Source organism: Hyperoodon ampullatus, assembly GCF_949752795.1.
Source record: "Hyperoodon ampullatus genome assembly, chromosome: 14".
Lineage (NCBI taxonomy): Eukaryota > Metazoa > Chordata > Mammalia > Artiodactyla > Ziphiidae > Hyperoodon > Hyperoodon ampullatus.
Genome location: NC_136927.1, coordinates 38,084,152 through 38,096,621, shown reverse-complemented (window position 1 = coordinate 38,096,621; position 12,470 = coordinate 38,084,152). Strand labels below are relative to the sequence as shown.

At 38.2% G+C, this 12,470-nt stretch overlaps 1 protein-coding gene across 1 annotated transcript; it reads right to left on the bottom strand.

Annotated features, from left to right (window-relative positions):
• Positions 1–2,602: 2,602 nt before the first annotated feature.
• ANKS4B (ankyrin repeat and sterile alpha motif domain containing 4B) lies at positions 2,603–12,231 on the bottom strand (the record flags this gene model as incomplete). The annotated part of the gene is made up of 2 exons (XM_079720127.1): positions 2,603–3,677; positions 12,068–12,231. The coding sequence occupies 2 exons, from the start codon at positions 12,229–12,231 to the stop codon at positions 2,603–2,605; spliced, it is 1,239 nt and encodes a 412-aa protein (XP_079576253.1).
• Between the last annotated feature and the right edge of the window lie 239 nt (positions 12,232–12,470).

The following is a 12,470-nucleotide window of genomic DNA, read 5'->3' as shown; positions in this document are numbered from 1 at the left end:
TTGCTCCTTGATATGTAAGACCAAAGGTAATTCTGTTTGGTTCATACACTTTAAGCCAGTCTTTGCAATAATCATCAATATAGTATTTACCCTTTAAATGGAACAGGAGTTATTCAGAGAATGGTAGATGAGCCTATGGAGTCTATAAGCTGGGATACCTTAATAAAAATAAAATGCAACTATTGGAAAAAAAAAACACCTTCTAACAACCCATTCTGGCCTCACTGTGTTTTATGTTATTCACTGTTATTATATAAAGGGATTATGTCTGCTCTCTCCTTTTTAATCCAGCAATGTTAAGGAAGTTTTATGTGAGGTTTTAAAACCCACAGAACACGCACTCGCTTGAGGTGTTCTTCAAATTCATATCCCTTTATCTCATCACAGAACTGACATAAAGTCCAATGGGATGGTCCTGGTGAGAACTTCCAGTCCTGCTGGGCAAACATCCCCTTCCCATATTTCTGAGCAAATTGCTACCCCCGCCCCCCAGTAGGGCAACACGGACAAATTCCAATTAGAAATAATCAAATCCCATGAAGCAGGACTAAATCCTATAATGCTGAATTCCAGTAACATTTTTGCTGGCCTGTCTTTTCTTATTTTCCCTAAGAGCACCTTTCCATTTACTATTCTATCATCTTCCAAGTAGCAATGCTGGTTGCCAGCTCAAAATTCTTTATGCTACCTCTCATTTGCTAGAATACATTGTCAGGCTTTCTATATTATTTTTACCTCTGACAACGATGTACAAAGCACTGCTGGAAAGCATCCTTTTTGTTAACAGTAGTACTTTCCTAGTGGCTTATACTTCTCCTATATCCTAGCAATGAGTGTCTCATCAGGCAGATTCTGGGGGTTACTTGGAGAGAGGATCCTGGCATCTACAATAAGGACATACTAATAGAGAAAGACTGAGACACTACAAACTTTTTCTGAGTGCCTTCTATGTGACTACTGCTTTCATGTACATTATTTCATGTACAACTGCAGTTTATTCCAGAACAATGAAATGCAGTATTTGTAAACATAATCATCCCCTAGTATAACATATTTATTCAATGACTGACAACCTTTTCGATCCATTCATTGAGGAAGAATGTGCCAATTGTTCATCAGATTTAAGCATCTGTATCCCCCATGGTGCCTCTTAAAGTAACACAGACAGCTGTGAATCAGGAAGCATGCTGAAGCTTTTTCTATATTATACACATAATCAATGGTAAATTCCATTTAATGCAAGGCTGGCTATAAAAATCCAGTGAAACTTAGCTATTCAAGTAGTGTTTCCACTTAAATTTGGGATTTCCATTTAAATAACATCAGCAGCAGTATTAGTGTTGACAATTTATATTGTAGAACCTACATGTATTCAGACGTGCAGAAATGGTGATAGACAACAGTAAATAAGAGATACGTATATAATAAGCATAAAAGGTAAAATTTACTTTTACAATTGAATTTTCCCTACAAAGAACCTAGATTTCTTTTTCCTTTTTTTTTAAGTTTCAGGAGGCACTTACCTTTAGGAAAAATCATCTAACAAGCCAGAGTTCTTTTCTGTATCCTTCTTTCTTTCCTCCCTGACTCTCTTGCTTAAGTGCTGTATTAGTCTGCTAGGGCTGCCGTAACAAAATACCACAGGCTGAGTGGCTTAAACAACAGAAATTTATTTTCTTATAGCTCTGGAGGCTGGAAGTCCAAAGATCAAGGTGATAGAAGGTTTGGTTTCTCCTGAGGCTTTCCTCCTTGGCTTTCAGATGGCTGCCTTCTTGCTGTGTCTTCACATAGCCTATTCTGTGTGTGTGCACATCTCCAGTGTCTCTACCTCTTCAAAGGACAACAGTCATATGGAATTAGGGCCTCACCTTTATGACCTCATTTAACCTTAATCAGCTCTTTAATAAAGGTCATATCTTCAAGTACAGTCACATTAGGGATTACGGTTTCAACATAAGAATTTTGGAGGGACAAAATTCAGTCCATACAGGTACCATACATTCTGTTTCTTTCTTCTCTCTCTCTACCTGCCATCCTCTCTCTGTTCCCAGGCAGGAGTACTATAGACCCATTTCTATTACTTGTAAACGTGTAAATATCTGTTGAGGGGTTAGACACATTTAAGTTGGGCATAACGCCACAGGCCAATGGAGGAACTTTAGTCTCCAGCAACAGGTAAAGTCATAGAGCTAAGGACAGAACTGGAGTTAGAATCCCTAGCTATGAGGATCAGAAATTAAGCAGCAGCTAATGTGATGAGAGATTATAATTTTCAGTCCAGAGTTAGGAAAGTGAAGAAAGTTTTTTCCCTTCTCTGTCATCCATTTAATCCTTTCTATATTCAAAAATATCAAAAAGATAATTGAAGAGAAATGTCATTTTCTTATTCCCAGGTCTCCTTGAGTTTCTCATTAGTGGTTTATGTGGACAGGTATAGAGTATTTCTCAGAGTAGAATTTGGGCCTCTTAGATGGACACCTCCAAAATCCTAGAAACCCAGTAGTCTGGTACTGGGTAGAGAGTGGGTAATGCCTGAAATGTTTCCAGTGGGCCACAGCATCACCCCACTGCTGCAGACTCACCCAGTTGACCCAACACTCCATCAGAGGCTGGTGTCAACCAACTGCCCAGGCTGTTGTAGCACCTGCTTCCTTCTGTTTATGGCATTAAGGACTTTCTTCCTGGGACCCAGCTGCATCTGTATGCTCTGAAGGTCCTCATCAGAGCAAAGCAGCAGAGCTTCCAGATCAATCTGCTCTCTCATGAAAATAGGGAGGAATTCTTCCAGGTAGTGGGACTGCAAGAACACTTCCAGGGGAGTAGCATCAACCACATCTTCCTCCCATTCCACTTCCTCCTCATCCCAAGGCAGATCATCTTCATGGTGGTTTTCCGCTCCCTCTTCATCAGCCTCAGGTCCTCCTTGTCTCTGAAGCAATTCACTGGGCATTTTAAACCCTAACTCCCTCTTGCTGTCTGAGCTGTCTTCAGGGCTCAATATTCTGTTCCTTCTAAAAACAACATTTCCGAGACCTGGACGGTTGAGAATGGATTCGTGTTGCGCACAGCTGTCTGCCTTTACTGAGAACTGGAGCTTCTCTTTGAAGTCCCCTGAGAAGGGGTCCTCCTCCTCCTCTCTGAACACTTCCATCACATTCTTCTGCCCACTTGTTCTCTCCTTCCCTAACGGCTCTGCTGTATCTTTGTTCTTCTTGAACCTTATTTTAAAGGTGTCTTTAATGCCCTTAGACAGTGACCCAAATGTGTTGGAAGCAGAAACATTTGAAAGGGATGACCTGGAGAAAGTGCCCTTGGAAGAAGAAAGAGTCCCAGATTCCTCCTTGTTGTAGGTGCAGGCCATCTTATTTTGGTGCTTCTCCTGGAGCCTCTCACACTCTTTGATCTGCCTCCTGGCATTCTTCTGAGCCCGCTCCTTCAGCCTAGTGACCTTCTTGGGGTTCATGATGTTCTGGGCAGTGGCAGCCTTATCCAAGAGACCAACACATTCATTCTGCTCTCTGCTGGCAGCAGCATCCAGTGGAGACTGTAAATCATTGTCCAGGGCAAAGATGTTGGCACCAAAGTTGATCAGAAATGAGACACAGTGGGCATGACCATTGGAGGCTGCATAATGTAAAGGAGTATTTCCCCAGATGTCACATCTATCAGGATCCCCTCTAGAAGAGAAAATATAAAAAATACATGCTAATTTTCTTCTCTGAACATGAGGTCTAAAAAATAAAAACTAAAAGAACAAAATGCATGTTAATCCTGCCTTGACACTGTTACAAGATAACTTCTGAAGGTCCACATATGTCACATCCAGACATCACATGGCCAGAAACAGAAAGAGCCCATATCTACCCTGTATCTCCTCGTTAGAAGCAAGAAAAACTTTCTGAGAAACTCCCAACATGAGCAACTTTCTTGTCTCATTGGCCAGAATTGGGCCACGTGCCTAAGGGAAAGGAAATAGAGCTACCTTGTTTATCTTAAATCAATTAGATTTTTCCCCTGTATAGGATTACCCTGTGGTGTGCTGGTAAATGTTAACAACCAGCTCACCCAGGAAAAAAATCAAGCTCTGATTTATATAGCATGCGCCAATTTCTGTGGTGTAAACACACCACCATAGCACATTTCAAGCTCCTAATGTGACATTACTGGACACAGAATTTGGAAGAGGTGCACAGTCAATTGAGTATAAATTATTCTCACCACATAGATATTTAATAGATGTGCGTAATCTTAAGAGCAAAGATAACAGAAAAATGTGGTAAAATAATTAGAAAGTAGTAAGTTTTGAGTATTACCTTTTTAATATAGTTTATTAAATTTTAAGTTTATATAATTTTATTTTTAATAACGGATTGTTTATCTGATTCAAACTTCCTAAAATTTAGCAGTCATCTCTCCTCAGCTGGTAAGAGCTGGTTCTGAAACTATACCTTGTACCTTAAAGGATCTTGGTCCCTAAGGTAGAAACAAGATAGAAACAAAAATCATAACATGGAGAACATCAAGCTTGTTTCGCAGAGTATCAGGGAAACCACAGATATGCAAACAACTTGCTGACAGCCCCTCCAGTTGAGCATGAGCATCACACAGGCGCATTGAGGGACTAGAATGACTGATAGCACACTTTGAATGTCGCAGGCTGAAAATCCACTGCATGTTACGTACTGGACTCCTCCACCTCTGAAATTGTACATGCAACCCATGAAGAGGCATGAAGGACTGTCTGGCCTGTGCAGGGAACCCTTGAACTCCCGAAACTTATGTTGAAACTTACACTTACTTTCCATCAATCATTTCTGAGCACGCTTCCCCTCTTGTTCCCTACTTCCAAGATATATACTCCATTCAAATGCCAGTCGAGGAGCCAGATCTAAAGCAGTGCCTCTTGTCTCCTTGTTTTCCACCCCGCAATAAAGCCTTTTCTCTCTGCAAAAGACCATTGCCTTGGTCTTTCCATTGCACAGTGGGCAACGAGCCCACGTGCTCAATTCCAGTTCCAATACACCACTGCTACCCTCCTCTGAGTCATAGGTAGGGAAATGAAAACTGAACAAAACTGGTTCCCCATCAGCAAGAAAGAAGAGAAGAATGGATACTGGGCAGAAAGCAAACAGTGTCTAATACAACTAATATTTGTACAAAGAGTCTATTGATTCCTCAGTTTATTTCCACATAATTATGAGTAGTTCTGCAATGGTTTAAGGTAGAATTGGGGGCATTATTAGATAGCATTATGGCCAGGGACCCCATGCCTGATGCAGAATCAGGTACATGGTAGATAAAAAAGATTTGAGGAATGAATATCTACTGGAATCCTGCCCCAGGCTCTAACCCCCATCCCTTGCCCTTCTCCTGTGAGGCCTTGAGTTACAAACAGGCACAAATGAAAAGTAAAGTAATAACTTATTGTTAACTATGGCTCTGACCCCAAGCCACTGTTGAGAACTCTGATAATACAGGTACTAAAGGGCATCTTCCTTTGCCCTAGTCTAGACTCCAAAATCAGGATCTCAGTAAACTTTGGCCAGGCTGGCCCCATGGGATGGCAGGAGAGAGAGCCTGAGAAGGCCTCTTAACATTCCTGGTAAGTAGCAGGTGGAAACAGGAGAGAAGGTCCATGCCCTTGCGACTGGCATGTTAATGCACTGTGGCCCTTCCATTCCTTGCCACTTAAAGTTTGGTCCCTGGACCAGCAGCAGCAGCAGCAGTAACATCACCTGCAAGTTGTTAGAACTGCAGAATCTGTGGCCCTTCCATTCCTTGCCACTTAAAGTTTGGTCCCTGGACCAGCAGCAGCAGCAGCAGTAACATCACCTGCAAGTTGTTAGAACTGCAGAATCTTGGACCGCATCCCACACTTCCTGAATCAGAAACTGAAGTTTAACAAGATCCCCAGGTTAGGCTCACTGCAGGTTGAGAGCTATACTAGTTAAGGTGACCCAACCAGTGTCCTATAATTTGGTGAATCAGATTTGTAATTCCTCCATGGGAATCCTTGGCTTCTTCAGGCTTTTTGGTTACAAAGCACTTACACATTCTCTGCCCGCCCCCCAACGACAAGCACAATCTTTCTCTTAGAGAAGGAAGAAAAGAATAATTATCAGAGAGGTAAAATAAGACTCCAAGCACGTAATTGGTTTTCCCATCAGTACATGGGCAATACACTTTGGATCAGGCCTGCCTCCAAGTCTACTGGTCTCCAACACAATATGGTCTTATGTTAGCTCACTTCAGCTTTTCCCTTTTACCTGCTGTGAGGCCTCAAGTTCAACTTTTCTAGGACTCAGTGTCCTCATCTATAAATTTAGGATAATATTACCTACTCATAGAACTATTAGGTGAATCAGTCAACATACATATAGCATTAGAAACGTGCTTGGTACATAATGAATACTCAATAAACTTTACCTGTTACCATTTCCCTTGTGTCTAAACTCAAAATCCTTAATTTCATATATTTATTTTTTTCTCACACCCATCTAGTAAATTCCTGCAGCACTGCGATGACTCTTGTGGCTTTTTAACACTTATAGTCTTAATTTGTCAAACATGCCCTGCCCCCCAACTAGATAATATGTCTCAGAGGGAAAAACCTGTGTCTTTTGTCCTTTATATCATCCATATCTCATAGCAGATGTCTCAAACTCAACCTAAAGAAGCCAAGAATGTAATGTAAGTAACTTAATGGGGCCAGGTTTGTTCTTTCAACAAAGTCATAATTAAGTGCAAGTTCCATCTAAAATAATAGACATTGATCAGCTGTGGCTGATTGCTACCTTGAATAAAAGCAGACACAATATTGCCAGAGTTTCCATTTTCCAAACAAAGCCAGAAATCCAGAATTTCATGTGAAGCTTTTTGATTTTTAAATGTTGGCTCAAATTTAAGAGAAAAATACAGTGAAATCCAAATAAAACATATTTGTGGGCTAGATCCAGCCATAAGCTGGCAGTTGGCAACTTCCTTCTGAGCAGAGAGAACAGTGTAAGCAGATGCACATATAGGTGATGTTACATATTTGTGGCACCAGGAGTATACTTCAGTGTGACCAGAGATAAGGGAAGGGAAATAAGTTCAAAGAGGAAGGAAAGAAAATAAAGTTGAATCTAAGGAAAGCAAATATATTAAATAACACAGTTCTGTTGCACAGCCTTTTTTCTGATTTACTTGTCTTGGATCAAAGGAAACCTCTTTCAACCTTAAAATAGCTGTATATCTTAGGGGAGCACAGTACCTCACCCCCAAAGATGGAGTTTCACTTCTTATTTATTTTAACCAAACACCACACTCAAAAGACATAAAAGAGGGATTGTAAAACATCTAAGACATTACTGTAAACATAAACATATGGATTAAATTTGCCTGAAATTCGATTGGGTAAGTTAAAAGAGAAATTACTGAGAGGAATGAACTGTGGTAAGGATGTTAGAGGTATTAAAATGTTTGGGTTAAATCTACATGCTTCAGGTCATAAAATAGTGGAATTTTCCCATCCTGAGGGATCTTAAATGATCCTTCAAGATAGGAAGAACATGAAGAAAATCTGAGGTGACCCCAAAGACTGTTCTTCTCTTAAGAAACACAAAATTCCAAATTTAAAGATGAAACTGTCAGTAAGCTGATTCATGAGTTTCCCTGGTACATTTAAGCTATTTCCACTTGAAATAAATTCCGTTTACAGACAACTTTCCAAACTGATGTACAACTTAAATCAAAATGTTTACTATTGACAAGTTGGGGGTCCTTCTAAAATCAGTCTTTGTCTTTCAATCCCTGATATCCTTCACATTTCTTGATAGAACCATTACACATACCTGTCCAGATAGTCACAAACTCATTTGATGATCTGAGTCCAATACTGATGTTATTCAATATATTGTTTCCTTCAGCTAAATTCGTAAAATTTTGATTTGACTTTTTTCCTATCCTTTTTTTTTCCCAAAAGATAAACTCAATGAAAAGATTTTAAGTAATCATATTTTGCCCTTGCTTTTTTGTAGATTAGTACATTTGGGCAATAATTTTTAGAGCTGGATTGCTATTATTGTCACAAAATAAGCAATTTGCTTATATTAAATTACTCTGAGAATCTGTTCCATTTCAGTTTCTCCTTTTGAAGTTGATTTGATTTTTTTGGAGTTGTTCTCAGAAAAAAAATCACTCTTTCAAGAAATGTTTTTCTACACAGGAAGGAATATTTAGACTCACTAGTAATCAAATAAATGCAAGTGAAAACAATGCACCACCATCTATTTGCCTATCAGATAGGCAACAAATAAAAAGAATAATACTACTCAGTTTTGGCAGGAGTGAGAGGAAATGAACAATGCTGGAGGAAGCATAAAGTGATTCAAATTTCCTGGCACAATATGTGCCAAAAGCCTGTAAAACATAGCACCCATTTGAATCAATAATTCTGCCTTAAGGAATTTATCCTGAGGAAATATCAGACCCTTGTGCAAAGAAGAATGATCCAGGATGTTCATTCCAAATTATACAAAAACTGGATTCAAAGTAAATGTCATGAACAAGCAATTGATTAAATAAATTGTGATGAAACCATAAAACAGAATACCATGTAGCCATTAAAAATAATGGTGTGCATCTCTACTTTTAAGTGCAAATGGTCCATGAGGTATTATTAAATAATTAGAAGAAGATTCCAGAACAGTTTGTATAATGTAATTGCCTTTTTAAGGGCTGAACATACGTACATTTAAGTGCATGTTCTCAAAGGGAAATGTCTGAAGGGATATACACCCAAATGTTAATGACTGAGAGAATTCATGTGAGTTTTACTTTATTAAGTATATTTTCCAATATGACATGAAATGTTACAAAAAGTTTGTATTCCTTTGAGAATCAGAAAGGAAGAAAACATTCCACTTTAGAAAATGAAAAAAAAACTAAAAAAGAAAAATTCATGCACATTTTAAAGGCAAAATGAAATTTTGTGTTATTGAGGCCATCTTCCCAGTGTAGGATAATACATGTAATTGTTGCTTTCCATCTTTAAAATTAAAAAAGAAAGAAAAATAGGTTTTAACAAAGCCAGAGTTTGAATATTAATGGTTGCCACATGATCCATGGTTCAATCAGGTAGCGGCAGGAAAACACTAAAATCATCAGACTGCGATAGACCTCAATAATTGATTCAATTTTTGATTGGTTTCTCTTTTTAGCCCCCTTAAATTTAATGGGCAATTTGTTTTCACACAAGCGCCTAAAGATTGGCTATGGTGAAAATGGGAGGTGACCTATGAAAACCCTTACAAGACATTTTTATAAGACTACACCAGGCCAACTTAACAGATCTTAAATACTTCTGGAGAGAAGGAAACAAAATCTGGGATGTACTAGAATTGATCCAGGAGATAAGAGTTGAGAAGGAAGGACTAGAAAAATCAAGGTTAGAATGTTGATGCCCATAATCAGTTTTTAATAAATATAAATCAATAGACTGGATTTTGACATTACATTGAGAGAAATTACCATGCCAAATAAATAGGTAAAGGGTGGACTATATAACAAAATGTTTAGGGACAAATGACTAACCACTTGGAGAAAGCATAGTCAGATCATAACCCCAAATCTTAAATCAAAGAAGTGATATATGAATTATTTAAAATAAAAACTAAAACTAAAAAAAGGACTAAAGAAAATATCTGTCAATATTTAGGCAGGACCTCAAAGTTGGAATTATATAGTAAATTGACAGACTTACATATATAAAATATATACTTACATATATTTGTATTTTCATTTATAGTAAATATCACTGTCAAAAATATGAATTATGCATTGTGAAAATATTTGGAAATATAATGACAAAAGACTGATATTCTAACTTTAAAATCATTTTTTAATAAATCAATGAGAAATGTTGAAGACCCCAATATATAAGTGGGACAGGGTTATAAATACATAGTTCACAAAAGTGGAATTATTATGGCCACTAAATATAAAAAAATGTTCAACCTCACCAGTAACCAAAGAAAAGAACATTAAAGGCACATAGATATATCATTCTGGACCTATAATAATGACAAAAATGGGTGCTCACTTTCTGAAGGGCAATTTGTCAGTAGACACCAAAAAAGTCTTTAAATTGTGTACATGCCAATTGATCCAGAAATTTCACTTTGTAGAATTTTTTTTCTGCCTTTTTTTTAGCCAACACTTTGTAGAATTTGTTCTCAAGAAAATGTGAGCAAAGATTTATGTACAAGGATAATCATCACAGTACTGTTTAAACTATGAGAAACAAGTTATTTGTCTGAAAGAGAGACTGACTTAGAAATGTATTTATATATTTATTAACTAGAATACTAAGAAGTCCCTGAAAACTAAGTTGTAAAAGAATATACACTGACATGGAAAAAATGTTCATGATGTATTGAGGAGTAAAAAAAAAAACTGCATACCACAAAAAAATGTCTACTTAGTATACTATTTCATGTGTGTGCACAAATATACATGCATATTTATTTATACATAATATATATACATATATGCATATATTTATATACACTATATATATACTTATACACACTATATATATGGCATTACAGGACATTTTATTCTTTATAATTTGTGTGCATATATATGGTTTAACTTTCTGGGCTTAGCTTATGTTACTTTTGTGATAAATGAAGACCAGTAGAACAATTTGTACAAGAAAATGTTTCAGGCATACAAAGGGGAGAGAGAGAGAGAGAAAGAGAATGTCTAGGCATTCTCATTTAAATTGGACCTCAAAAGTGCAAGGGCTTTCACTGGTTGTGAAGTAACTGACATCTGCACTTGCAGAGGTGGTATACTTTGAGTAGGTGGAGAAAGTTTGGGAGAAGAGGAGAGATGATGCAGTGTTACATCTGGAGAAGGCTGACTAAAGGGGTTGGGGTACAGGGCAGTGTCTGGGAAACGGAAGTTAAACAAAAGGAATGGAGTACATCAACTCTACTTACTTCCTCATTCAGTTTTCAACTCAGGAACTCTCTCCAGCTTTGGTTCCTATAACTTCCTAAAGTGCCCCTCACTTCAATAAAGGGTGCCAACATCCACAAGCTGTCAAAGCCAGGATCTGGGGCCTTGATCCTCCTCTTCCTTTCACCCCCCAGCATCCAGTCAATCATAACCAATTCTACATCACACCTGCCACTCAAATCCATCCACCTCTCTCTATTCCCACTGCCACTATCCTAGTCCAGTTTATTCCTCATCTCAACTGTTAAACCAGCCCCAGAACATTTTCTCTGACCACTGTACAACTGCCTGAGCAAATTTTGTAAACAAAAACCTACATGTATAAATATGTATAAATAAATATGTGTTGGATCGAAATAAATTCACTTGTCTCCTTTACTCACATTTTCTTTTTTTCTTTCTTTAGCCTTTTTGGGTTGTAGTTGCCAACACTGCCTAGCCCCTCCAGTAACAAGCAGAAGACAAGAGCTAGCTAATTTCTGCTTCAGAATTTGCAGGGAGAGTGTGTGTACGTGTATGTATCTAACAGCCAGAGAGGTAATGAAGTTAAGACAGGCTGAAGGTCCCTTTTATAGCCTATAAAGCCAGAAATTTCACCTAAGAATCATGAGCTTGCACTAGGATTGAATATTTTTTTAAAACGCTGTGAGATTTTAATGGCATAGATGAAAAAATAAAAACACATCATTTGTTCCAGTCAAGGTTGACATCTTAAAACCAAGTAGATCAGTGATCTCTTTTTAAAAAGTCAAGAATTTGCACGTCATGGAAAATATTTTTAAAGACACAGAATTAAAATATCTTCCCCCAAGGCAAATAATAGCGCCTTAGAGTTCAGGATCTGTGTGAGTGTGGCTCATAAAGGATCAGCCAACACATGGTGCCAGTTCTCAGAGTGAAAAGAGAGCATCTCTGGAGAATTTTCTCCTTTTCTCTAAAAAGACAATTTTTTACACAGACTAGAAAGAAAGCAAAGTATTTTCACTTTTTCCCTGCCTCTTGCTGTTGTCTGCAAAATCCTACCATAAACAGTTTCCAATCAAAACCATCAGGTTGATATTACCCTCTGCTGCAGATTATTTCTAGGGCTTCCAAGTTCCCATGGTAGGCTGCCAGGAGTGTGGGAGTCATGCCATCTTCATCAGAAAGATTCAGATCTCTCTTGGTAGCCTCTTTCAGAAGTTCCAGGTAGCTATCACTAGCAGCTTGGTGGTAGCGAGTGGACATTTTTTCTGCTCACCAAAGCTTTGCTAAATATCACTCTCCAGGCAGAGCAGGATGTCAGTGAAGCAGACTTCCTACTAAGCTTGTTAATCAGTGACAAGGAAGAGTGTCAGCCCAGGGCAAAGCTCATTCCAACCTCCCTCCATGGAAGGCAGCCAGAAAGGTTCACAGCACTGAACTTAGACCTTTTCTTTCTGGAATGGCCATGACATTGAATACCGAGGACTGCTGTGTTCATCTTG